Raw genomic sequence first — 26,160 nt, forward strand, 5'->3', positions numbered from 1 at the left:
CATGACTCATAACCTTAAATCATATTTTGGTTTTCAGTTTTGTTTTTTTTGTTTTTTTTTATGCACGTGTTTTAGTATTTCCACTTGGTGATTGGTAGTTATTCACCTCTAGATTTCCATGGAGATGATGAATGTTGTTTATCCACAATACTAAGGGCTGTGCCCCTTTCTGTAGTCTTGTGGAAACTTGTCCTCAGACTCCATAACAACCAGTTGGCTAGCATTGTTTTGTATGAGTAAGATGAAGTATATGGGAGTTCCCTTACAAAATAACTTGAAATTACTCCAGTCTGCTGGGGTGTCCCCATTTCTGTGGTTTTCCATAGCGATCCTCATAACATTTACATGCCTGCTAGTATGAAAATGAAAGTCTCCCAAACAAAACCTCTAATTCTCTCAGCAAACAAAACAAAACAATCTGAAACTGTGGACTTTTGTTACAGTGAAAATATTACTGATTAGGCTGCTAACATAGTTTTACAGCATAGTATTGTCGAACACTACATAATATGATAGATTAGATATGTTTGGTCTGACTCACTATATGATATAACATTTGTGAGCATGCAGGGCTCGTAGTGTATCTAATGGAAGGTGTGTGTGTGTGTGTGCTGTACACCAGAGGAGTGAGGTAATTTTGGCCAGTCGTCACTGGGGGACACACCTTTAAAGACCTGTTTGAGGGTTGACACTTGGGTTTAGGGTTAAAGTCAGAATTAGGTTAGAGTTAGGGTAAGGCTTGAGGTTAAAAGTGTAGTTGTGATGGTTCAAGAGGTTAGAGAATGCATTATAATGTCGTCACAACGATATGAGTGCAAAAGTGTGTGTGTTTGGTTGTTTGTGTGCGGGTGTGGATCTGTTAAACAGATGTGTTTTGGTGGATCACCACATCCCTCAGAAATGTCTATAAAACGCTTGTAATTAAAGAGGACTGTGCCATCTACTGGTGCAACAAAAACACACCACAAGCGAAATATTTTATTTTACTCATAGGTGTTTTTATCATTAGATTGTACTAATTTACCCCTAGTCATTTTTAACTCGGGAAATATCTTGTTTTAAGAAACTACTTTGTAACTCCTCAGTAAAAAAACGTAATAAAGTACGTAAGTAAAGAGTGCTTTACAGATTAATATTTTGATGACCAAATAAATAATAAATGTGTGTGACTGTGATCAAATTAAGTTGGATTGTATTTAAAGTAATATCGAGAAACAGTATCCTTTGAGTGTACAATGCCATGTTTTCCTGCTGTGGAAGGGAGGCTCCTGTGCAGATGCGTGCGTGTCCCCGACAACTCTGACGGGAACACGCACGTAGCTGTCAGTAGGAAATGCAGGCGGTTGGTGCTGGATGTACCCCTGCCGCTGTGCTTGGATAAATTAAACAAAGAAAGTCCCTTCTGTTACAGAATGAAAACTGTTACTTAGACGATTGCTTGAATTTGGTGGTCGCAGCGACTCCGCATGTCTAACCGAGGTAACGGAGACATCCAGCTAGCTGGCTAGGCTAACAGAAACAGAACACTATCAGCGCTAATGCTTATAGTAACATCAGGCTAAAATAAGCTAACTTAGCTAGCTGGTAACTTAGCTAGCTAGCTCGCCGATAGCAGGACTTTTGCTCTTCCAGATCCTCACACCGTTCAGCGGCTCCTGCCCCGTCTCGCTCTTTCGTGTTTCAGTTTCACGGAGGAGGTTGCGGAACCGGAGCTGTGGCGGGGCGACGTGTGGACAGGAACCCCCTGGCTACCCAGGCGGACGATTCACAGTGACACGCCGGTCTTGGGTGAGTTAAGAAAGCGGAGTTGAAGTTGTAGTTGACCGGGGCAGCGGGGTGGACAAGGCCGTGGACGCTGCTCGGCCGGGGCCTGGCAGACAGGGAGGGTGTTGACTATTAGCTATTAGTAAACCATTTCTCCTGTTTGCTGAATAGGGAAGTTAAGACGCTTCGAGAGAGGCCTCTAAAGAGGCTGTGACAACAAAGTGGCCGGTGTTATTAGCGTTAGCATATAACCGGTAGCTGTCTGAAAGCACCACTACAGACATTAACCTGCTTTATCAGCAAAATACTGGATCACCATGGTTTTCCGGGGCGCTTTGTTTATAACGTTAAATGCCAGTGCACTGGTCCAGCTCTAAAAGAAACTATTAATGCAGTTCTGTCACTCTGGCTAGCTCGCTGTTAAAGTATTAATGAGGTAAAGCGAAAAATTTTAGTTGTTGGTGTAAGCTTTTTGATTTTTTTAGTGTGATATCTGCTGAAAGTTGAGTGCTTTTCTATATTAAACTTGCAAAATTACACATTTACCATCGTAAAGTCATTTTACTGCACGTTATAGTCTTCTGTCTGTGTGTGGCAAAAAGGGAAATGTAGCTTTACACAGTTATTGTTGTCAATAGTTTTATCATTGTTTGCAGAATCAATGTATCAAAGTGCCACATTTGACAGTACAAATAAAAACAACTGTAGAAGGGTTTGGAGATGAGAAGAACTGCATATTTGTGTGTGTATGTCTGCACACGGCATCCCAGAAATTTCCATAATGTCAAAATATAGTTCACTTTTTCAGCTGCTTCTCCAATCCAATTCTCTCATTCAATTTTAAGAAGAGGAACTCTGTGCTAATGCTGCATAGAAAATGGTTAGAATTCTGTTTTTCATAAACACTTCACTCCACATTTGTGTTTAGTGTTGACATTTAGCAGGGTCATGACTTGTTGTTGAGATGATTTGTATTTCCATCCGCCCCAAAAATGATGAAGAGATTGTTAATGATCCAAACGGCTAATGGTTTTGTTTATTACTACAGTTATGACTGAATGAATAACTGCCTTTAGGATAGAGAAAACTCACCTCTGTCATTTTTGCTCTATTTCTAAAGGAGAGATCAGAGTGGAACCATGGCCGAACTCTCCACCTTATCCCCATCACCACCTGCACTAGGTGATCCTCATGCAGCTCCCTCCATCCCTCCGTCCTCATCAGCGCTCCCTGCTCCCAACAGCCCTGCTCTAGAGTCTTTACCCAAGTCTGCCCTCTATAATGACAAAGCTTTGACTGGAAACGCTTCTGCAGCACGGTCAGGGGGTTCACCCTTGACTCCCCATCCACCCTTGAGTCCTCCTAAAATCACTGCTGAGACCCCCCTCCCATTATTGGTACATGAAGCTACTCCACAGAGAGGGGAATCGACAGGGAAGGATGTAGAAACTGGAGCTGTTACTAAGCTGGAGACAATGTCCATTGGCCCAGCTGCTGCAGAGCTCCTGAATACTGAAACAGAGATCCCCTCAAGTGAGCCATCGGCTCAGAGTGAAGTGCAGCAGGCATCCCCTTCTCCTGATCTCAATCCTGGTCCTAATCTTTACCCCAATGTACGTGTTACCCACAACCCAAATCCTGTCATGGATGGTGGTCAGTTTACAGCAGGCCAACCCCAAGCCAGTGCAGGTTCCGATCCCACACCTGCTCCTCCAGCATCCACTGATACGGCAGCATCAGCTACAGATGAAGAGGAGAAACCTCAGCCACTTCAACAAGCACAAAACCCTCAAAGTCAGCCTCCCCCTCTGTCCCCAAAGCCTGGCGCTCCCAACGAACCAGGGAAAGCAGAACTGCCCAGCACCCCCACCAGAGCCGAACACCCGAGCCCTACTGTCCCACTGATCCATGAGCCGGCCTGTGCCCTCCCGCTGCACAACCCCAACCCCCGTCCGGCCCCAGATACCCTCAGCTACCTGGAGTCAGCCAGCCTTATGTCAGGGACATTGGAGTCTCTGTCTGGGCTTGGAGAGGATGGGAGCTCTATTGGCTCAGACTCGGAGATCAACGGCCTGACTGTCAGACGCACTGATAAATATGGCTTCCTAGGTGGGAGTCAGTACAGTGAAGGCTGGTAAGCATTAGGACATTAACTTCTCATTCACACTCCTCACCAATACACAGAATATTGATTGTGTCTACTGTTTGATTTCATTATGTTTAACAGCTAAGACCAAGATATTCTGACATTAGAGACACATATTCAGCATAGCTGTATGATGGAAGGAAAGAAGAGAAGTTTCTATGCAGACAGGTCACTGTTTGTAACATTATACAACATTAGATCATGTCATGACCAGAGAATTGGTTTACACAGATGAATGTAAATCCTGCCTGACTATCTTCCTTTTAGTCGGCCAATTCGCCTTCCCTGAACATCTTATTCACTCTTTCATCCATCTGCCCCAAAGATATCTGTATGTCTTCTTGGTCTCACCCTCTCTTTCCCGTCTTCCTCTCCTCCTCAGCAACTCTAAACATATCTGTCTGTCCTTTATCTCTCCTTGATCTGACTCAGATAATGCTGAGAGCGTTTTTTGTGACTCAATATGTACTGACTGTGTGTCTTGGTGGTATCACCTCTCACACCCATCTGCTCGTTTCCTGTCTTTTTTTTTTGCTTCAGATTTGCTTCTACTTTTCTGACAAGCTAATTGCTCTCCCACTGTTGAATAATTGAAATTTTATTGATCAGTTGTGGCACTGGCAGTGCATTCTGGTCAATGCGAAGGATGTTCTGTGTCTGAGCGATTCAGCGCTATGTTTTGCAAATGAATGAAAGAGAGAGAGTGAGGTAATCCACTTGATTCATTATTGATATATTCTTTAAACACATCACAGTGCTATATTTAGGAAGATGAAAAGAAGAAGACTACTTCCAAGTTCTGTCAGCAATGGTGTAATTTTATATTACTCATTATTACAGTGACAAGGAAGTTCGAGTTGAAGTTGCCAGACAGAGGGAGATGAAATGGATTGATATGTTCAACAACTGGGATAAATGGGTAAAACATCGCTTCCAGAAGGTATGCACGGCAGCCATTCAGATATTTGTTGTTGTTGGATTTATACTTAATTAGAGATTAGAAGTACAAATGAATGGCAGTGTTTCAATGTGTTTTAGATGTACTTGGATTATACTTTTACACTTGACATCATGTTATAGCCAATGCCCTGTGTATCTGTTTGTTCGTTATAGGTGAAGCTGCGCTGCAGGAAGGGCATTCCATCTTCTCTCAGAGCCAAAGCCTGGCAGCTGCTGTCCAATAGCCAAGACCTCCTAGAAGCCAACAGAGGGAAATTCGAGGTATCAGTGTGACCATATTATCTTTTCTTTTTTTTATTTACATTTTTAAATTAAAGAGGCTGAATTGTTAAACAATAAACAACGTTTAGGATGCAGTCATCAATTCAAACAGAGAAATACACAGGTACAGGTCAGTATGTGAGGATTCAGGCAAAGTTGCCTTCTGGTATTTAAGAAAATAGGAGAAACAAGGAAGAATGTAACAATTAGAGTAACAATCCCATTACACCCAATACTTTTCACCCATGTCTTTCTGTAGACGATGGGAATAAGTCCCCTCAATATGGAGCATAAATGGTCGACAGTGTCTCTTAGAAGCCACTATTTAGAAATATTCTTAATACTTGCAGCCACGAGGATCTTCAGGATCTTTAAGACCTTAAGACACATCTCCAACTGTTACCATATTGTCAACAACACTAATGTCAAAAAACCACAAAGAGCAGAGAGATATGTTTTTTAAATTTTCATAGTCTTGAAAATACTTTTAAAGCCAGTTCACCACAAATGCACTGACATGTAAATATGAAAATTTAGTGTGTTTTTTTTTTTTTTTTTTCTCTCTAAAAATCTGCTCTCTAAATTCTTTACCCTCTCTCTCTCTCCATATAAACTTGGTTGTTGCTGGTTTGAGAATATTTAAGGGTTGTGAAGAAGCTACAGTAGTCTGATTGAGTAACTGGCTCAAAGTAGGGACCATTGTAAAGGGACGTGGTGGCTGAGTAGGGCAATTTGAGCTCCAGGGGTGCTAAAGGGGCGCAGGCGCAGACCTAGCGAGCTGTAAGCCTCTTATCAGAACCGGTAATCCTGCTTGTCAGAGCTCTGCCCCCATGTCAACACTGGAGGGGGGTCTGGCCTCAGCTGGGTCTGGGTCCAAGCACTCAGCTTAGTATTGTTTATGTTGTCTGAGGAAGAATTTCTGTTCTACCTTCTCATTTTTATTTCATTGTTCCATCTCTCCAATGTGGTTTCATGCAGGACTTTGCAATCCAATCCACTTTAATGGCTAATTTAGAAAATGAGTTACTGAGAATTTATCTGAAACTTGTCTCTTATTTTTCCACTGAAGGAGCTGGAGAGAGAGCAGGGAGAGGCTAAATGGCTGGACATTATAGAGAAGGATCTTCACAGACAGTTTCCCTTCCATGAGATGTTTGCTGCTCGTGGTGGCCACGGGTAAAAAAACACACACACACACACACACACACACACACACACACACACACACACACACACACACACTCTCAGTCTATTTTACATAAAAAATAAACAGACGTTTCTCACAAAAGTAACATCTGCACATGAATACAAGCCACTAGTCAAATATTACTAGCAGACAATGTTTTGATCTTGGACAGATCTTTATCAATTCAATGTCTGTCTGTAAATCACAGTATGTATAAAAATATAATAGTATATATATTTTTAATTGGTTAAGTGATTGCGATAAAGCATCAAGATTTTTAAGTGTTTTTAGTGGCATTTGTTTGCAGTAGACTGGACTTTTTTTTTCACTCAGATTTCTGTGAGTTTGATTTCCATTCATGAGTCAAAGGAAGGTGCATGAACTGGTTAAGGGTTTTAGTCGATTTTGCCACTGGATAATTCTGGAGTTTGTTCTTGCAGGCAACAGGATCTGTACCGGATCCTGAAAGCCTACACCATCTACCGGCCTGATGAGGGATACTGCCAGGCTCAGGCTCCCGTGGCTGCAGTGCTGCTCATGCATATGCCTGCTGAGGTGAGGGGCTGAGCTGGTGGGGGACAGATTCTCACTGGGTCTATCTAATCTATCTAGTGATGTATCAGTATTACTAAGGTAATAATTACTGACTGATAACTATTCAAAGCTTTGTAAATACTTGGCCCGATATTGAGTTGTGGTGAAATTCTGTTACCACCTATGGACTAGAATGAAGAGAGAAAGACATTAAGCACCTTATAGTTTACTTAACACCTGAACACGCATCACACAAGACTGTAAAATAGGTCAGACACCCACGTAAGATTGTACATGAGACAAGGATTTCCAACTTGAAGATGACACATCTCTGAGATGCATATTACAAGCTCCAGTTTAAAAACATTTGCATAGAAATGATGTATGTTTTGTGTTTATCCCTCCTCACCTGAAAAAGAGAGTCCTGCACGAGAAAAAAGAGAGTGGGCGAGTGTAAGAAAGTGAAACAAAACTGAAAATGAACTTTATTCGGTTCTTATTTCATCTATGTTACTTTCTAAATTAAAAATAGTAGCAGATAGTCAACAGCAGTCTGGTGACACTGCTGACACTCCAGTGACCAGACTGTTACAGCTGAATGATACTCAAGTAGCAGTGTGTTAATTTTAATGACATATAAATACAGTTGCTGTAGTTTATGTCTTAAATTAAGTCTGCTTTTATCTACTGAAAGTGTTTCAAAGTTTCACTTGCATTGGTTTTCCGTTTAACAAGACAGGGCATATATTACTTTCTTATGATAATGAAGTAGCTATGTCAATCAGCTTAAGAGGCTTAGTATTAATAAAATACTGATTAAATAATAATAAGAGCGTGGCTTGTCAAACTATTTTATTGTGTTGAGAAAATAGACGCTAAGAGAGTAGCTGATGGTGAAATGATTTGGGGATCACATGTTTATATGATTCAGTCCAGTTGATTTTATTGGTCTTTCTTATACCACATTGTTCATCTTAATGTTTAATGCTTCAGCTCTAAATAGACAACCCGCAAAGTTGAAAGGTCACTACATCACAATACAACCAGGGCATCAGTTGCTCACAACAAACACAGGAAGAAGGAAGAGTGAGGAGATTTACTCAATGATTAATGTGCATATTGTTCTATTTTTAAAAGAGCCTCAAAAAGAAGCAGGAAATAAAAGCGGGACTGTGCATCATCCTACTGCTTTCTGGTAACATTAAAGGAAGAGTGAGTAATAACTGGAGAAGGACTGTTGATATCTCAACTCAACAGCAAAACAAATACACCCCAGCGTCAAGACAATGACACAGTGTTAGAATCCATAGCATCTTATACATCATGGATGCTCTTTCTCTTAGGTGAAGCAAAACAAACCTTATAATAAAAAACATCATCAAACAACCTCATGCATACTAACATCCAAAACACAACCCAGTAAAAAACTAGTGAGAGTTAGTTGTTTAGATTGTTTTTACAAAACTGTGGTGACAGAAGAGAGGACTGTAGTTTTGTAGCTAATGTTAACGCAGCTCGTCGCCAATGTCACGCCGGTGTCACGCCGCCACTGGTAGACATGTCTTCCATGCACTCGAAAATGCAGCTGGTCTCTCTGCCGGTCTCTTGCCTGCAGTCCCCATCAATCCTATTTAAAACTCAACATGGTCTGGCAGTGACGGAAGGGTAGACTGCTCCTCCTCCTTCCCCATGTAATCCTTAAATTGGCACTACCCGTTAGCGTGTGTCAGATTCATCATCTCCCACTGCCCCCTTTACCCCCATCTCCCCTCTTCCCTTGTCTTGTGCATGACCACAAATGCCCCCTGTCGCTGATTGGCTCGAATAGTGTTGTGTGTCACTTCCCATTTACAGAGCCAGGGCTGTGCAGGAACACCCAAAAAAAAATTTTCAACAAAGATATTCACTAAATTTGACAATAAGCGTATCGGATCAGAATCGCTTACTCCATCTTTAAACATTTGCAGTTGTTTGCAAATCTAAACTGCTTTTGCTTCTCTTTCACAGCAAGCTTTTTGGTGCCTCGTCCAGATATGCGAGAAGTTTCTCCCTGGCTACTACAGCGCTGGGCTGGTGAGTGACTGAACGAACTCCTACCTGTCTTTGTCAGAGCTTCATGTCAGTTTTTTCAGCTTTTTCATTTCTGTCTTTCAGGAAGCGATCCAGCTGGATGGCGAGATCTTCTTCTCCCTGTTGCGGCGCACGTGTCCAATGGCATACCGTCACCTTAAGAAGTTCAAGATTGACCCGATTCTCTACATGACTGAGTGGTTCATGTGTATCTTCTCGCGCACCTTACCATGGGCCTCTGTACTGCGTGTATGGGACATGTTCTTCTGTGAAGGTATCCTTCATATCCACACGCTTCATAGCCATCTCTCAATCTCTCTCATTTGTGAGTTTTCTCTGTCTCAAAATGTTTATATTTGTTTGAGAATGTAAGTCTCTGGTTGCAGGAGTGAAAATAGTGTTTCGTGTGGGCCTGGTGCTACTGAAACAAATGCTTGGCTCTGTGGATAAACTTAGAGAACTTCAGGGCATGTATGAAACCATGGAGCGTCTGAGAAACATTTCACCTGACACTATCAGAGAGGACATATTGGTACAGGAGGTGGGTATTTCTTTCTCAGACATGCACACAAGTAAAATCTGCTTCTGTTTTTACTCAGAGACACGAGTTATGAGTCACTTTGTCCCGTAGTGCCCGATCTAGTAATCCTCACTTCCTCTGTCTGTCTCACCCTTGTCTGATGTCGTCCAGATTATTACGCTCCCAGTGACAGAGGCGCTCATAGAGAGGGAGTGCAGCATCCAAGTGAGGAAGTGGAGGGAGTCCAGAGGTGAGCTGACACATCAGCCGGGCCGCCGGCTCCATGGTACGAGAGCCATCTATGAGTACAAACGACGCGCTGCCGCCATCAGCTCCGGCGGCAGCTTCTCCTTCCTGGGAAGCCCGATCCCTCCCCCGGGACCACTCAGGGCCTCTTCCAGCCTCCTGTCACTCCCTGGCTTCCGCAAGTCTAAGGTTCCTTTCCACTCCCACACCAAGAAGGGCTCCTTCTCAGGGCCGTCAGGAATGGAGAGCCTGCCGCTTCAGTCGTCACCTGCAGTAACATCAAGCCCGGGCCGAGGCCCCAGCCATAAGCCCCCCATTCCCCCAGGGGCAGGGCAGAGGTCACCAGCACCTCATGTTCAGAGCCCCTTGGTGGGGAGTGCGGCCGGCTTATCACGCGGGCCCGCTCCGCCCTCAGAAGGCACTTCAGCACAGGGACAGCCTGCAGCTTCAGCCCCAGTGCAAAACACACCACCACCCAGCGCTCTATCCCCCTCACCCAAAATCGTCTCTGAGCAAATTACTCCAACGATCCCCTCTCCTACTGCAAACAACGCCCCTCTGCCCCCATGTCCAGATTCAAAGAAAGAAGCGGTGCCAGCGGCTGATGCCACAACTGGAGAGGAAGAAGGAAAGAAGAAGAAGAAAAGCAGAGAAGACAAGAAGAAGGAAAAGGAAGATGAGAAGAAAAAACTGAAGGAAAAGAAGGAAAAGGAAAAGGCTGAGAAAGAGAGGCTGAAGAGGGAGAAAGAGAAGCTAGAAAAAGAGAAGAAGAAAGGGGGTAAGAAAAAGGACAAAGGGGGAGGAGAGGCTGAAGACAAAAATGGAGCTGCAGCAGCGAGAGATTCGGCCTAGTTTTCCACCCCATCATTCCAGGATAATGAAAAGGGACGCTGAACAAAAAAAGAGGTCAGGGGAACAAAAGACCCCCAGAAACAGAGAGTGATTAATATAAAAAAATGGGATGGCTTTCTGTATAATGCATCATTTCAAAGACTTAATGTAGTCCCAGGACTATGGTGGAGAAAACTGGATCATGGTTTTAATAGCACCTCGGGGAGCTTTTTGCCCCTCGCTCTATGCTTTCTTTTTCACCAAGTTTTATTAAGATGGGACAAATTTCCTTTTTCAACTGGAGCACAGGCTGTGAATCTGAATAATTTTTCAGAGGTCATTCACAGTCATTATCTCTTTTAGTTTTTTTTTTTTTTTTTAATTCTTTTTTTTTCTCTCATTTTTATTATTTTTAATCAGATTGATCGCAGTGGTTAGAGAAACATCGACCCAAGGGATTGTTGAACCGAACGTTGTCAGAAATAGTTACGGTGCCATAGAGTGTGTAAATAAAAAGTCTACCTAAAGTACATAGGATGTTGTTAGCACTCCACACACCCGTCGGATTATCTGGATGACTGGAAAAAGAAAAAAGAAAACCCTTGGAAGTCGTCTCGAATGCAGGCACTGAAGACAGAAATGTTAGTAATGTTGTTGAGGATGTATTTATTGTCATGTTAAATGTTGTGAGTGAGTGTGTGCCTTAGTAGTGATAGTGAAATGTGTTACTGTTCTATGTGTGGCCTCCCGGTTTTCAGTTTCCCTTTGCCTGCTTAGAATCATTGAATCCTTTCTGTGGTTCTTCCCAAACCTTAACTTTCTCCTGTCATTGGACTAAATCTAACTAGTGACTGACAAAAAGAGGGAGAAAATTAAAAGTACACCCAGACACCATGAAGTGGTAGTTATTTTTAATATTTCATTTATGTGTGTGTTTTGTTTTGTTTTTTTGTCTCTTGACAAAACACACAGGGAGATTTTTGTTTTTATTTAAGGCCCCAATTTCATTTTTTTTTTGTGTCTGAGGTTGATTTTTGCAAAAAAAAAAAAAAAAAAAATGGGCCAACACCCAGCAGTGACCGTACACGAGTCCTGCAGACCAAATGTCCATCTGTACAAATTAGTATTATTTTGCTTTCAACGAACAAAATCGTATATGCATGTATTTAGCCAAATTTCAATATGGGTAAGAGCTTAAGTTCGTCAACCCATTAGAATGTGATTTCAACTATCTTAAGTGAATGAAGGATGATTTTTGCACTTGTGATTTTGTCACAAAGCACCACTGAAGTTGCCCTCTCCGTTAGCATAGTGACGTAGAACACGAGAGTCTCAGCTGGCCGGTTTCACAGTTTGAAAGCTGCGCCTCGAGGACCTATAGGAAGCCACTTGACTGGAGGTGCCAGGTGTGCCAATGTAGCATTAACCTCTGATCTTTGACCTTCGGGCTCTGATGTATTTATGTATAAAGTGGTTAATTTAATCAAATATAGTATATTATGAATTATTATTATTATTATTATTATTTTGGATCTGAGTATTTTTCTATGTGAGTAAGAGACACCTGGCTGACTGGAATGATGGCCGACTACACGGTGTAGTTGCAGGGGGATCATTTAAAGTGTTTATTTTTGATTTCTCTTTTTCTTTTGCACGTTAAGTCCTCTGCTTCTACACGAACAAACGCGATGCATGTCTGTGCTATTGTTTAAGTTAACTGTCATTGTTGCTTTGGTCAGCTGAGGTTCACGAGTCTCCAGTTTACTGAAGTGCAGTATTAAACCAACTTGAGTGCAAAAAATGGATCTCTAACAGAACAAACCGTGAGATGAGTGACACAGACAGAACACTTTGGGAGTTGAAGGTCTTAATCGTACTGTATAATATACTAAGAGGTGATTTTTGAGCTTTGAATAGTTCTTTAATTGAAGATCTTAAGTATGTCTGTCTCACCAGGTTGTGTTGTAACATTCATAATGGCTTATGGACTAACTCCCTAACCTATTTACACTCAGTGTCTTGTACTGTAATATATTTATGCATACGTTGAACGGCACTGAACCCCATCAGTATACGATGAATAGTGCCAGGTAGTTAGCGTAAAACTATTTGATGGCAAAAAACATTGATGCTCTTTAACTGTACTGTTTTCATAGTTAAAGGATTAGAGGGACTTGCGTGTAATTGTAGCCAACATGTCCTCCCATAGTCACTGTTTTTCACTTATTTCAAGTCTTTACATGGCTGTCATTGAAATGTATAAATATCACACACTCACTCCCTCCTCTATCTTGACGCCAGTGCATCTCTACGCACAGATTAGTGTAGTGTTAGTGAGGGAAATCTGAACACATCTATGCAAACCTTCCTCCATCATGACTGATAGTGTGTGGTGACAGCAGCACTGATTTCTCCTCTGATTGTGATGATCACATGGGTACCATGGGAAAAAATGAATTTTGTGCTTTGGTAGGTTTTTTTTTTTTTTTTTTCTTCTGAGCACACTTTCAGGCCCGTGGACTACAATACTTTATGAGCAATACGTCCTCGCAGCTCATGTCTTGAAAATAACATCATTTCTCTCATTGTTCAGAGGTGCTCGAGATGTCGCGATGATCGAATTCATCTCCTGCTAGCTTGTGATTTCCTCCTGTGGAATCGGCACTTAGCTCTGCAATATTGAGGACGAATCAAGAAATCCACTTCTATCAGGTCCTTTAGTGCATTTCCGCATTGATCCTGAAATCGTCGCTCTTGATTTCAGTTGATTGGGAATGACCCTACTGATGCAAACATCGACAAAAGCATTTCAGCTGTTTCTTTTCCTCCCCATGCCGTTAATGTCTGTTGTGTTTTTAAGTTTACATGTCAGTCTCTCTCTGGCGAAAGTGAAAATAAAAATCATAGCTAATTGAATTCATTCCTTCGGATCTACAACTGATGTATTTAATTGATGATGATAATGACATTTGTGATGAGTAATAAACCATAATATATTAAATCGTCAGTAATTTTGTCCTTGATATGGAGGATGTCTTGTTTACGTATGAAAATCCTGATGGTTTAATAACAATAGTGATGAGCTGTGTTGTCTTAGAAACATTATGAATTTTGGGCTCAGCTGCCACTGCTATAATGGGTGGTTTGGTCATTTATTCACTATTAATGCAGCAATATCCTGTAGGTGCTGATCTGCATGGGTTAGATTTACCTCTGAGGCTCCTGTCTGTACATGCAGGTCCAAAAAGCTCCACTAGGTGTCACTAGATGTGCATTCATGAGGGATGTCTGCTCCCTCAAAACCCTGTCCCGCAGAGGCACTGAACAGAGACACTATTGTACAAAAGGAAAGAGGTTTTATTCACAGTTTGTCCCTTTTATTCATTACAGAGGAAAGGCAAGGAAGAGTCCAGTCACTCGAGTTGAGACAGCTTATGATTTAATGGTTGCAGGAAGGAGCGGAGAGAAAGAAATCGAAGACTTGAATGTTTTCTTTCGTCCCTTTGTCTCCGCTCCGTCCCTTATTTTTTTCAAGAACTTTTCAAGGGGAAAAAAGGTTGTCTTCACTTTAAGGAAGCAACTTTTTCCTCTCTAACCTGCCAGCAGTCTCCCTCCTCTCACCTCTTTTTCCCCCCTCCCAACAGGACATCTTCAAAATTTGGAATGAAGCCCTTGTCATTTGTGCACTCCCACAGCAGAGGGACACATTTCATTCATACAAACACCTCAGAGGGCTGAAGTGACAGGACAGACAGAGATGTGGAGGTGAGAAGACAGACGATGTTTGCAAGCAAAGAAAAGATGTTTGAGAAAAGCTTTTGAATGGAAATGATGTTACAGGATAATTTTATTGGAAATCATCCCTATTCCCCATAAGCAAACATAGACATCCCATGGACATCGGCCGTCTCCTGTGTCATTGTGACAAGTCTTTGGTTTGAGATTGAGCGGCTGAGCACATGGGTTAACACAGAACGTGAGCAGGGAGGAAGAGGAGGAAAGAAAAGGGCAGGGAAGGCAGAATAGCAAAGGGATTTCTGTCTTTCTTGTCTTCGTGCTTTCTCTTTACTCCTCCTTCTCCTCTCCGTGTGTGATGACGTAGCAGATGTTCTTGTAGTCTACGTTGCCGGCAACATCTGGGGGGAAGGCGGCCCACATGTTCTTAATCTGAGGGAGAAAAGGAAGGTTGGAAAAAATCAGCATGGAAAAATCCTGCTGATACTCTTTAAAGGAATACATCATGTTTTTGAGATATTGGTCAAGTTCTCCCCTGACTGAAGTTTACACCTTTATGTCAATTTTTACATAATGCCTCATTTTAAATCCAGTTTAAACTTTTAAATTTAAACAGTTTTTGACAAATAAAAATCTTTTGTTCAGGTAACATACGCCGCACGATCCGAAACGTTTTAAACAATGGATGGACGTAGTGGGGGACATACAGCACGTGATAGAATAAGGGCAGACCAGACAATGGAAGAAATACAACACCGATGCTGTCTCTTAGCTAATGTAGACATAAAAACAGTAGATCAAGAAGTGTATACCCCACTTAGTTCCTGTGCTTTGTTGACATGTTTTCACTTTTTTCAGTAAAATTGTTTCAAATAAAAGAAAATCTAGTCTGAGTTGAGAGTCATGGGCCAGTTTGCCAAAAACCATAAAATACTCTTCTAACAGGTCGGTGACTTTACCTCCTCTGGGGTGAACCTGTCGCACTGAGTGGTCAGGAGCTCCTCGAGGCTGCAACAGGCAAACAGGCAGATTTTAATCAAAATCAAATTCTTCCTATTTGAGCAGGTGCTTATAGTAAAATGATAAAATTAAAAAAAAAAAGTGCTCACAATTCCTTCTTGATGGATCCAGTACCCTCGGGGTCCAGGACCTTGAAGGAACTAAGAATAACGTCCTCGGGATCAGCACCTGACGGGAACAGGAGGACATTATGAGTAAAAATCTTGCATTCATTCTGAAAAGTAGAGAGGCGTACGCAGCAAAGTGCTCAATATACACAATGCCCACAATCAGTGCTATATTATCATATTATTGGATAGTTATGGTTGATATATTCATATTTTTACATAAAAATGTATTTAAATGTTGCACTTGGTCGAGGTGGTGCTACTTAATATACTGTTAACAATGCATCATACAGTGTGTTATAAGCTGACCATATGTTTTGTTTGTAAAAATCTTGCAAAGTAACTCGTACCTGTGGCTGGTAAGTAAAATGCAGTGGATTAAAAAGTACAGTTCTCCCCTCAGTATAAGGGGAGAACGGTCTATAGAGATATAAACCGACAACACTCAAGGAAAGAAGGAGCGCCAACAAAATTAAACCTAAGCACAGTGTTTGAGTAGGTGTAACGACGTGGGGGTGAGTGCTGGTAAGAAATGTGATGCCCACCCTTCAGCTTCTCTCCGAACATGGTGAGGAAGACGGTGAAGTTGATGGGGCCGCTGGCCTCCTTGATCATGGCCTCCAGCTCCTCATTCTTCACATTCAACTGGCCTGAACAGCACAGACGTTGGGATTAGGACGGGAGACCATGCAACACATATTCACACATACTCAACACAGACGTCTAATCCAGACTCACCCATTGAGGCCAGCACGTCCCTCAGGTCATCTTTGCTGATGATACCGTCTCTGTTCTGGTCAATGATTGTGAAGGCCTAAAACAAAAAGGCTTGGTTTACTACTCGAAGGACGCACTTAAGATAGATTGGGAGAGGGTGTCCGACAGGCTGAGACCTCTTCACACTTTTAAGGACTCCTCAGTCAACAGTTTGTCCATTACAGCGGCAGCTGGCGAGTATCTTTGACACAGCGCTGTGCAAATGTTGTCAGAGGATATTGTGTAGGAAAAAAGCTGCACCCAAAAAGTCAGACCCGACTGTGGTGGCCTTGGGGGCTGTGGGGGTGTTGACTGGGTCGGGGTGCTTAAGGTGGCCCCCAGTTTTTTCTTACATGTTAATTTGGGAAAGTGTCATTAGGGAACAGCTGTCTGAGCTGCTCACCCTCTACAACTTGCGTCTATGAAACTTAAGATGACCTCTTGGACTTGAACTTGAACCTAGCCACCGACCTTTCTCGTCACCTTCTCTCCCTCTCTTTCACACACTCACTTCCTTTGCTTTGACAGATAAAAACACACACACACACACACCCCCCCTGGCTGTTATTTTTTCCATCTGTGCAATGCGTTAAGATCATCCTAATCATCATGCCATACATTCCCTAAGTGGCACTCAAGAAGCCTGTATCACTTATCACAGGAGGAATGTTTCCTCTATTCAGAGCACATACGCCTTGACAACGCACTGAAAACACAGACACCATCATTATCCAATCTCTTGACAGCACACCCCTATAAAATCCCATCTCCCTGACCTTTCTGAACTGCGGCACACACCCTTCACACCTCACTCTTACACCTAGTGGCTCTCAGTTTCTGTGCTTAACGGCCATCTTGAGATGGAGAACTCTTAACGGGGTCTGAAAACAGCAAATCTTCAAATGTGCAAACAGCGTTATGACCTTTTTCTCTCTCTTTTCCGCGTTATAATAACACCTGTGGTCCAGTTGTTCTAACTGGCCTCCCAGCCTTCAGCAAGAGACTTAAGGAGATGTCTGAGTGACAGCTGGGTGGGGGGGGTCAAAGGTGAACAAAATGTGGGGAGAGTCAGATGGTGTCAGAAATTTCAGAGCTCCTCCAAATGACATTCTTGTGCTTATTAAATTGTCAGGGGAGAAGGGGGGGGTTGCACGCAAAATAGCAACTGCTGTGAAAATGGATCCGAGAGCCGCTCAACCAAACCCTAATTTCAGTCACAGTCTCGAAGAAATTAAACTGAAATCAAACTAAGAATCTTTATCAGTGAACCAGAGGCAACACAGACGTCTAATCCCTCCCGACGCTGAAATGAATGATGTTCATACAGTCGAAAGAGGAGCTTCCTTCAGGGATGGAGTATCAAACCAAACCTCACCTCCTTGTACTCCTGAATCTGGCTCTGCTCAAACATGGAGAACACATTGGAGGAGCCTCCGTCTCCTGCTGCCTGCCTCCTCTTGGCCTTCTTTGGTGCCTGGGGAACAAACACATGGGTGAAATTTTAAACACATTTGGCTAAAACCCAGCGGTGATGTTTGTGAGTCTTTTACGGGCAGTGGCTCCCAACCTTTTTGACTTTGTTAGACCTTAAAATTAAGCCGTGTCTACTTGCATATCTCCTCCAAAACATCTTTCATTTTCATTGTTTCATTATTGTTAGACTCCTGAAAACTAAAAACAAGCATTAGAGGAAAGTTTGTGCAGCAGAACGATATTTGTTTCTTATTTCTTGTCCCATCGAGCATTTCATGATCCCTCAGATTTATCTTGTGACCCCCTTGGAAAGGTCCTGATGCCCAGGTTGAGAACCACTACTCCACGTTAGTAAAGAAATTTATGATCTGACTATTAATATGACATGCATGCACACACAAGTGAGGTTTTTTTGCATCCTTTTCCTTAATGTGTCCCTGCAGATGTTTGAGTTTGGCATGCAGTTTGGAGTGGATTATGTAAAACTATAATTTAGCAACACCATGTTAGTGCACAGCCATCCTTAGAACTGCATCAGCAAGATCTGCAGTTATCAACAAAAAAAAATCCACCAAAATGTCCAAAACTCTTGATGCACTAAAAGTAACGGCAAATGCTCTCATCTTTCTGCTAAGATTATTTCAAGCTTAGATTTTTTTTTTAAAAAAGCATCAAAAAGCAGAGTTAATCCAAAGAGCTGCTTTGATTCCCCCTGCAGATATTTCCAACAGCAGCGTGCAGAGATGTGGGAACCCTGGTACTCACCATCTTGAGACGGTATGAGTGGAGGTTTGGATGATCAAGAAAGAGAAGACAGTGTGAAGCCGCGTTATACGTATATCCCCGGGGGTTTATATACCCCTTCACAGGCCAATCTAACTTTAGCCGCAGACTCAAGTTTGGATGGCGATAAAAAAAAAAGAGGGAGAGAGAGAGAGAGGATGGTCAAGGATGAAAAGTGAAGGAGACAGAAAGGCAGGACAGTGTATCACCTTACAGGAGATCAGAAATAGACACAGGAGTCTTGGAATTAAGTAAACCTGATAGCTGAGGGACCATGCTGCAGGTTTGCAGTCCCACGTGGACTAATAAGGACATTCGGGACATAGATGCTTGTTGGACCGCTGGACACTGGCTCTCCACCCTCCTTCTGTCCACCTCCATCTGCCTGCATAGAGACACAGTGGCCACTCGCTGACTTTATTTTTGGTTTGTGATGTCCATTGCGATATTACAGACTAAGATACAAGTATTCTATATCGTCAGCCACTGATGCAGCTTTTACCCTGTATGTGCACAGCCCGCCTTTCTTTTTTTAAGTCGGGACAAAGTTATGATGCTAATGTCAAATCTGGGATTTTCCCAAAGAAGTTGTAATGACTGGGACCCTGTAAGAGGGAGAAAAATGTACTTTTGCATGTGTCATTCCTTAAATGAATTAACAAAATGAATTTAAATATCTTGTCACATAATAAAAAACATGGAAGAGGAAAGGATTTTTGTTTACCTTTGAAAGCTGTGCGAGGAAATACTGGAGTAAAATAGAAAAATCATTTTTTATCTTTGTATCTGTGCATGTGCAAGTATATTTGTATAAATTCACATATATCTCTCCTGGCTTTCCTGCTGCATTAATGTACAGTAACTATTTGTTGGGTTTCACTGTATTAAGGACACATCTTTATTCATTTATATATTTTTCCTTTTTTTGTTTCTTTTTTAAAACGTTGTCTTACTCTATTCTCATGATGAATTTGCGGTTACAAACAAATATGGACATAATTAATGAATTACAATAAAGTGTAAAAGAAAAAAATACTTTATGTTAGCTTTCAAGAAATTATTAATGACCCTCTTTAAGCTTTTGATTAACTGCAGTGAATTAAGAATAATGTTCTGTGTTTTTACACCTGTCGCTCAACTAAAAATACTTCTTTTTTTTTGCTTCCTTTTGCATTGTTGTCATTATTGTCATCACTTTAGACTGTGAAGCAAAAATAGATAAAGGAAATTATATGTAAAAACCACTCCCAAAAAACTACAGAATAGCTCATTTAGAAGATACAAGATCACAAATTTAAAAAAAAGTCCTCAGATCTTAGAATAAATAATAGTAAAAGTACTGATACAATAATGCCAATACAATTACAAGGAAAATCCCTACTAAGTGACAGATGTTGTATCTGTAAAATGCACTTTTGTGACAAGTACCTTGTCATAAAAGTGCCTTTTTTAAAGTATTAGAGGAAAAAGCACTTGATCTGCAGTAAAATGACTTCTATGACAGATATATATCATTATTTGATTCTTATACATCAATGTGTGAGCAGCACTTTACTGTTGCACCGGGTCAAGGTGGAGCCAGTTATGGTGGAACAGTTAAGAAGTTAAGTCCAGTGGTTGTAAACCAAGGGGTCGGGCCCCCTCTAAAGGGACATGAGATAAATCTGAGCGGTCCTGAGATGACTGATGGGGCTGGAGAGAGGAAAAAGCAGAGTTCTGTGACATGTCTTGTTTCAGTTTTTTCAGTATGAGCCTTGTTGTCAGCGTTACATGAACGACAACATGCCAGACAAGTGAAAGCACCGTTAACCTCTGGCTTCACTCCTGCTTTCTCATCACTACCAAGGTGTGCGTCTGGTGATTGGCCTCAGTCATGAACACTTTCCCACCTGTTTTCCTCGCCCCCCCCCCTCTCACACACACACACCCCTCTTTCACACCATCTACCCCTCATACCCCCCCTTAAATATACGGGGATTACTTGGCAGGGTGATGGCAGCAGACATTCCCAGAAGAATATAAAGGGGACAGCTGAGGGCGACCAAAATAGCTAAATAAACTTGAGCGTCTGCCAGTGTGCCGGGCCCCGAGAGCAAAATGCTTTCCTTCATTTGTTTTGTCAGGTTTTATATCCAAATTTACCTCAGAGATAATCTGTTTTCATTTCACTAACAACTTTGTTAATCTCATCTATTGGATGAATTTATTTTTGTTCTCTGGTCGTGACTGTTTGTGTTTCCACTGGTCTCCTCTCCCTGACAGTCTGATGGTCAGCGATGAGTCACGTCTCTGCTCTTAACTGGTTTCCACTCCGCCGGTAATTTGGATTAGACAGACATTTGTTTATCTTGGGTGTTCAGGACATCCAGAGCCTGACGCTAGCTGTCAGTCCTGTCCATGTGTTCCCGTTGACCTTTGACCTGTGGTTCACTTGATTATCACCACCTTGTTTAGGAATGAAATGTGTCACACCATATGTTTCGACTGTCATTTTTACTTTTAAGGAGGAGGTTTAGGTTAGACTCAAGCTGGATGATCACTTTACTGAACTAAACACTTTCATTTAAGACTAAATTTTTCATTTGTTGAAATAAGAATCAGCATTTTTGGCAGATTTTCTCCTCTCGTTTCTACATTGTAGTATGTCATTCCTAAAAGTGTGAGAATAAGCTGTGACATCTCAAACTCTTCACAGATGTGTCAGCTGCTGCAGTTCACTGGAAAAAAACAAAATGGCCCCTCTTTACAATGTCTTTCATCGCTGCTATGTTGAGGAAGTGTTTGTATACAGATGTTTGTACATTGCAAGGGCCACCGCTGTAACGTGAAACCTCTTGCCACGCTCCTCGGAAGCCATCTATCATTTTTTAGATGATTGGTATGTGTGTCTGTAGGGTTTGGAATGTGGAGAAGTTCCCAGCTTGACTTATGCAGGAAGATGTCAGAGTTTGTAATGTTATACTCTGGTGTGTTTGATCACCTGCCAACCTCAGGTTGCCCTGTTTTGTTATTTGATTCCATCCAGGATTGTGTTACGCCAATCACCATATGTTAAATTTTAGGTTTAAATGCAGGTCAGGTCTGGTGGGATTGAACTTGAAAGAGAAATGGTGGCTGAATAAACAGTTTAGTTAAAAAGTGAATTACATTTACACACTAATACATTTTTGTCATTAAGGATGTTGCTTTGTCTAATTGACACAGTGGATTTAATAAAAATACAGGTCAGACGTGTCATGTTGTAATGTTCCCTGTAAATGATTGGATAATTCAATTAAACACTTAATTTTCCAAAACAGCCTTTTTTGTCTTTTGCATATTTCCATAAATGATCTTCCTATTTCTATGTAAATCACAGAGCTATGATTGAAGTCTGTCTCCAGTTTCAGCACACTGTGCCTGCAGCACCCTCTGCTGTTTACCTTCCTACACACTGATTATTTGCCATGGGAGCAAAGTGACATCCCAGCTTTCATTGTTCTATGTTTTCCACAATTTTGTATTCTAAGGAGCTTTAGATAAAACAATCCTGACCACTCTGTGACCATCTCACACAGATTCTTTATCAGCTTCAAGGATTCTGCTGAACAGAATTATGCCTAAGACAAGATCCCATTTCTTCATGACTGAAAAATAAACAAATTCTCACTACAGCCTAATTCCCCTTTGTAGTTCTAGTAGTAATATTTCTTTCTTTATGATCTGCACCAGAGACCAAAGTTGTGTCGTGCATTTTTGCATCAGCATCTTATTTTGTATCACAGATCTGGTGCTGGGTATTGATTTGTAAACTAACTCATTCTGAGAGCCGTTAGTAATGAATTAATGATGGCTGAATTACATTTAGCTGCCTTGAGTTCAGGGTCTTGGTATTGTTCATGTTGGCTCAAAATGTCTGCTGTGGGAAAGGCCACATGTCTCTTAGTTATTCCCAAATGTTTTTACTGCACTCCTACTAAAAAAATAGGGTTGCATGTTAACATGTACCAACTAACTGATTATGAGACATTAAAGTCAACAGACCAATTTTATTTTTTCATGCAATGAAAATATATAATACTCTTTGCTTAATACTGTATCTTAAAGCCTTTTTATGCCATGGATGAATTTAATTGCAGCACATGTGAATATTCAATTGCTCCGGTAACTGTTATGCATAAACACAGGTGTAACTGATCAAATTAATCATGAGTGAATTCCATTCAGCTGTGTCAGCGTCAGTAAGCTGGTCCTGGTGCACGCCGCCACAGCCATGTCCTGCTGGGACACTTGAATGGAACAGAGCCATTGTTAAAGTTATTAGTGACACCTGTGTTTTTCCTACTATGACAAGTCAAAGTGCTGCGAGTAGAGCCTATCTGCACACCGCTCAATGTCCACAAGGTGCAGATGTGCAGACAGCAGCGGTCTCTGTTTGTTCCTCATTGCGTACCATGGACACTGTGAGGCCGTCGTGGCTCAGGCAAATAAACAGAATAGAAATGGTTGAAGCTGATCATGTGAAACAGAGGTACTTTTAGCACATTTACAGGTGGCTGGGCCTCAAACGCTAACACTTCAGGTTCAGTTCCTATTTGACACACACAAGTCACTCCAGCTCAGTTCCTCTTTTTTTCACCCCAGGTTGATGAGATCTCCGTCACTGTGCTGCTCCTCTTCTGCCCGTCGACTCCTCAGCCATTCCTCTCTCGCCTTCTTCACCTCCTGGCCATAATAATCATGAAGTTTGCTGAAGTCCTCAAGTGGATCAAAACCCACCAAAGGCCATTCGCCATACAGAGGCGCCGGTCCATTAAGTGGTGTGACGAGAGCATTTCTCTTGGGCCACAGTTTAGGTGACTTTTTTGCTCTAGTGGGTATTGAATGTGCTTGTAAAACAGTGCTGGCACTGAGGCTTCTGCTCTCCCTCACCACGGCTGTTGGCCCCTGCACAGGGAAGAGGAAGCTGGTTGTGGACTGTTTGAGGGCCCTGGCAGAGGAGCTGTGATGGGAGTCACCAGAGCTTTGTTGCTGTTTAGCCTCTGCAAGGGGAAAAAAAACGCAGAGTAAAAAAAGCCAATTAAAGACAAACATTAAAAGGCTCAAAAGAAATTCATGAACTTTAGCCTGTAGAAATAGGTATGAGGACAACAACACTAACACACCTTCATACTGCCTCCCCAGGTCTCTGACCAGCAGGGAGAGGTAACAGTGATTGGCTGACAGCAGAGCTTTCACCCAGCTCTCCTGAGTCTGATGATCCACCGCTGCAAATCTGTAGGTTTTGAGCCCGGGCCCCTCGAACACCAGGGAAAAGGCAAACCGTCCATCAGACTCCGAGTGTCTCACTGCACACCCCTCCAGCACAATGACGCCCAGCAGGTGTCGGTCAGCTGGGCGCTCCTGGTAGAAAAGCAGGTTTGCTTTCAGGACGAACCACCGCCGCTGGTAGGTGGCATTTCTCTCTTTCTATAAAGACATGTGTCAGTGTAAAGTAGGATTATTGCACTTATTTGCACTCATACGGGAAGATTCAGTAATTTCATATTGTCAGTGATCCGTGTTTTCCCACACCTTCTTGTAGAGATATCCCTCTTTATCTACTGGAGAGGTGCATGATAGGTAATGGGTCAAAATCTTCTCATGGAGCTTCATCCCAACACCTGAAGATGAGAAACTGCTTTTACATTTAGAAGACATTTACTGTGGTGGAAAATAACTCAACTATTGTACTTACATATTCCCATTCTATGGGAGTCTCATTTGTTGTGTGTTTTACATTATTTACATTGAGTAAAAGTGTACTGAGTTTAACTAAATATTTCACCTTTATGCTACTTTTATACTCTTATACTTCTCTGCAATTCAGAGGAAAGCTTGTTCTTTTGTACTCCTCTACATTTATCTGACAGGTGTGACAGGTTACTTTTCCGATTTGAATTTTAAAAACACTACATGATAAACTTACGAAATACAATACCGTTTAGTTTTAAAGATCAACCCAGTGGTTTCCAACCTTTTTAGTTTGTGTCAGTTCACAAAATAAGATTTTTCTATTCAAGGCACTTGTCAAGTTTCAGATGTCTATGAGTTGTTCCACCAAAGACGAATTTCTCCTCCTAAACTTCTCAAATTATTTTATCTAAATAATTGTACAAGATCTAAAGGGGTAAAATTATCCAATATTTCACTAGAGCAGCAAAGTTTAGACAAAGTCCAAAACTTGCCCCTCACATTCATCTTGTGACTCTTTGGAGGGCCTTGACCCCTAGGTTGGGAACCACTGGACCAAACTAGTATATAAAGAAGTTAAAACTAGCCGCACTTTACAACGGTGAAATTCAACTAATGGATTCATGCATTAGTATTAAAAATGTAATATGATAATTGATAATGTATCAGTCACAAGGGACATTTTACTGCAGAACAGGTGCTTTAACTTTTGATAATGGAGCATGTTTACATTAACATATTGGTACTTTTAATAAAGTAAATGCACTGAATTCTTCTACTTTCACTATTCACTTCAGTAGATCTTTATTATCATTATTATTAAGAAGAGGAAGATATAAGACGACACTGATATGAATATTAGTAACCTCCAAGTTATCATCACTATGCTTAAGGTTTAAAGCAGCTGTCAGCGTCACCCCAAGTAGATAGATAGATAGATAGATAGATAGATAGATAGATAGATAGATAGATAGATAGATAGATAGATAGATAGATAGATCGATAGATAGATAGATAGATAGACTTACCTCTGCTGTATGTTGAATCCTTCACAGTCACCTTCTCACAGCCTTTACATTCTTTTACATTTACAGATATTTTCTACTGGTCCTCATCGTTCCTAAACATGGAGTCAGTTGTTTTCCCTCAGTTCGACACATCTAGATTCAGACAATGCCTGTATATATAGTTTCAGGTTACTACCACTGGTTCACCCTCGGGTACGAGAGGACGAGTGTTGAAATATAAATAACTCGACCCACTTCCTGGTAACAAAATCCTGACACATTATATTCTCTCTCCTCTACGCTTGAGCCTACCTTGAGCTGAAGGGTCACACACAGCAGCTGAAACCCCCTCCCTGACAAGAGCTGCTACCTGGAAGTGAGATGCTAGATGTTGAGTTTGAGGTCTGATGCATCTTCCTCAGCTCTCTCACTTCTGCATTTTGTGTCACTTTTTATTCTAAGCTCTGATGATGTGTAGATCAAATGTCCCTTGGTAGTTGGTTGATTCTTCATGGAAAAGTACAAAGCTTCTTTTTAAAAATAGTGAATATTTGTTAGTGACAGTATAATTTTTGAACAAGAAAAATGCTGGTATCAATTACATGTAAAACCAGATAGATATCTTGAAAATGACCTCTTAAAAATGTCCCTCTCCATTTCTAAACTTGTTGTGTCTATTCTTGGCAAGCACTTATCCTTTTTATCCTAATGGACCTCAAGGAATTCTGAATCTAAAAGAGGCCAAAGTGTTAAGACTTACAAGGCCTTATATACTGCAAGGCTCATCCTATACAGCACATCTCCACTGTCTGTGCCCAAATCAAACTTGAGTCAAGTTATAGCAACAGCAAAACCCTCAGTGCAAAAACTCAAAGTTAAAGTTTTAAATTATAAATGTATTAAAACCAAATTCTCTTTAAGTTTTATTTTTTTTATATTTTACTCTGTGTTGTAGTGCAGTTATGTTTTAACCTCACTTTTATTAACCTCACTATTATTTCTACTTTTATTCAATATTATCTGGTATTTTTTCTTTATGTATTTGTTAA

The 26,160-nt window shown here is 41.4% G+C and overlaps 3 protein-coding genes across 4 annotated transcripts; 1 reads left to right on the top strand and 2 right to left on the bottom strand.

The window, feature by feature from the left end:
• The first annotated feature begins 1,317 nt into the window (after positions 1-1,317).
• LOC130184895 (TBC1 domain family member 10A-like) lies at positions 1,318-13,519 on the top strand. 2 transcript variants are annotated; one of them, XM_056400998.1, is made up of 11 exons: positions 1,320-1,479; positions 1,685-1,788; positions 2,885-3,898; positions 4,751-4,850; positions 5,024-5,131; positions 6,201-6,307; positions 6,758-6,872; positions 8,859-8,924; positions 9,006-9,195; positions 9,308-9,462; positions 9,613-13,519. In XM_056400998.1, exons 3-11 carry the CDS (start codon positions 2,904-2,906, stop codon positions 10,537-10,539), a joined length of 2,763 nt encoding a protein of 920 aa, XP_056256973.1. In that variant the 5' UTR covers positions 1,320-1,479; positions 1,685-1,788; positions 2,885-2,903; the 3' UTR covers positions 10,540-13,519. The 2 variants fall into 2 exon arrangements, with proteins under 2 accessions (XP_056256972.1, XP_056256973.1); XM_056400997.1 differs by having other exon boundaries at positions 1,318-1,788.
• An 828-nt stretch (positions 13,520-14,347) lies between these two features.
• mylpfa (myosin light chain, phosphorylatable, fast skeletal muscle a) lies at positions 14,348-18,798 on the bottom strand. Its single transcript, XM_056401000.1, has 8 exons — positions 18,650-18,798; positions 18,375-18,501; positions 17,512-17,610; positions 16,119-16,194; positions 15,926-16,030; positions 15,363-15,441; positions 15,213-15,261; positions 14,348-14,685 (listed from the first exon to the last, which is right to left on the bottom strand). The coding sequence occupies exons 1-8, from the start codon at positions 18,781-18,783 to the stop codon at positions 14,584-14,586; spliced, it is 771 nt and encodes a 256-aa protein (XP_056256975.1). The 5' UTR covers positions 18,784-18,798; the 3' UTR covers positions 14,348-14,583.
• A 3,602-nt stretch (positions 18,799-22,400) lies between these two features.
• pheta2 (PH domain containing endocytic trafficking adaptor 2) lies at positions 22,401-25,480 on the bottom strand. The gene is made up of 4 exons (XM_056402089.1): positions 25,133-25,480; positions 23,946-24,034; positions 23,537-23,840; positions 22,401-23,413 (listed from the first exon to the last, which is right to left on the bottom strand). Exons 2-4 carry the CDS (start codon positions 24,024-24,026, stop codon positions 23,007-23,009), a joined length of 792 nt encoding a protein of 263 aa, XP_056258064.1. The 5' UTR covers positions 24,027-24,034; positions 25,133-25,480; the 3' UTR covers positions 22,401-23,006.
• Between the last annotated feature and the right edge of the window lie 680 nt (positions 25,481-26,160).

This window comes from Seriola aureovittata, chromosome 17 (genome assembly GCF_021018895.1).
Source record: "Seriola aureovittata isolate HTS-2021-v1 ecotype China chromosome 17, ASM2101889v1, whole genome shotgun sequence".
Taxonomy (NCBI): domain Eukaryota; kingdom Metazoa; phylum Chordata; class Actinopteri; order Carangiformes; family Carangidae; genus Seriola; species Seriola aureovittata.

What these genes read in the sequence shown, in the direction of transcription:
- pheta2 (XM_056402089.1), bottom strand. Translation starts at nt 24,026, where the DNA reads ATGAAGCTCCATGAGAAGATTTTGACCCATTACCTATCATGCACCTCT. An exon ending in AGGGATATCTCTACAAGAAG is followed by an intron (nt 23,841 to 23,945) that starts GTGTGGGAAAAC and finishes ATGTCTTTATAG; the next exon opens with AAAGAGAGAAATGCCACCTA. An exon ending in CCTGGGGAGGCAGTATGAAG is followed by an intron (nt 23,414 to 23,536) that starts GTGTGTTAGTGT and finishes TTCCCCTTGCAG; the next exon opens with AGGCTAAACAGCAACAAAGC.
- mylpfa (XM_056401000.1), bottom strand. Translation starts at nt 18,783, where the DNA reads ATGCAGGCAGATGGAGGTGGACAGAAGGAGGGTGGAGAGCCAGTGTCC. An exon ending in CATGGTCCCTCAGCTATCAG is followed by an intron (nt 18,502 to 18,649) that starts GTTTACTTAATT and finishes TCCAAACTTGAG; the next exon opens with TCTGCGGCTAAAGTTAGATT. An exon ending in ACAGGTTCACCCCAGAGGAG is followed by an intron (nt 14,686 to 15,212) that starts GTAAAGTCACCG and finishes TTTCTCCCTCAG; the next exon opens with ATTAAGAACATGTGGGCCGC.
- LOC130184895 (XM_056400997.1), top strand. Translation starts at nt 2,904, where the DNA reads ATGGCCGAACTCTCCACCTTATCCCCATCACCACCTGCACTAGGTGAT. An exon ending in TCATGCATATGCCTGCTGAG is followed by an intron (nt 6,873 to 8,858) that starts GTGAGGGGCTGA and finishes TCTCTTTCACAG; the next exon opens with CAAGCTTTTTGGTGCCTCGT. An exon ending in GCTACTACAGCGCTGGGCTG is followed by an intron (nt 8,925 to 9,005) that starts GTGAGTGACTGA and finishes TCTGTCTTTCAG; the next exon opens with GAAGCGATCCAGCTGGATGG.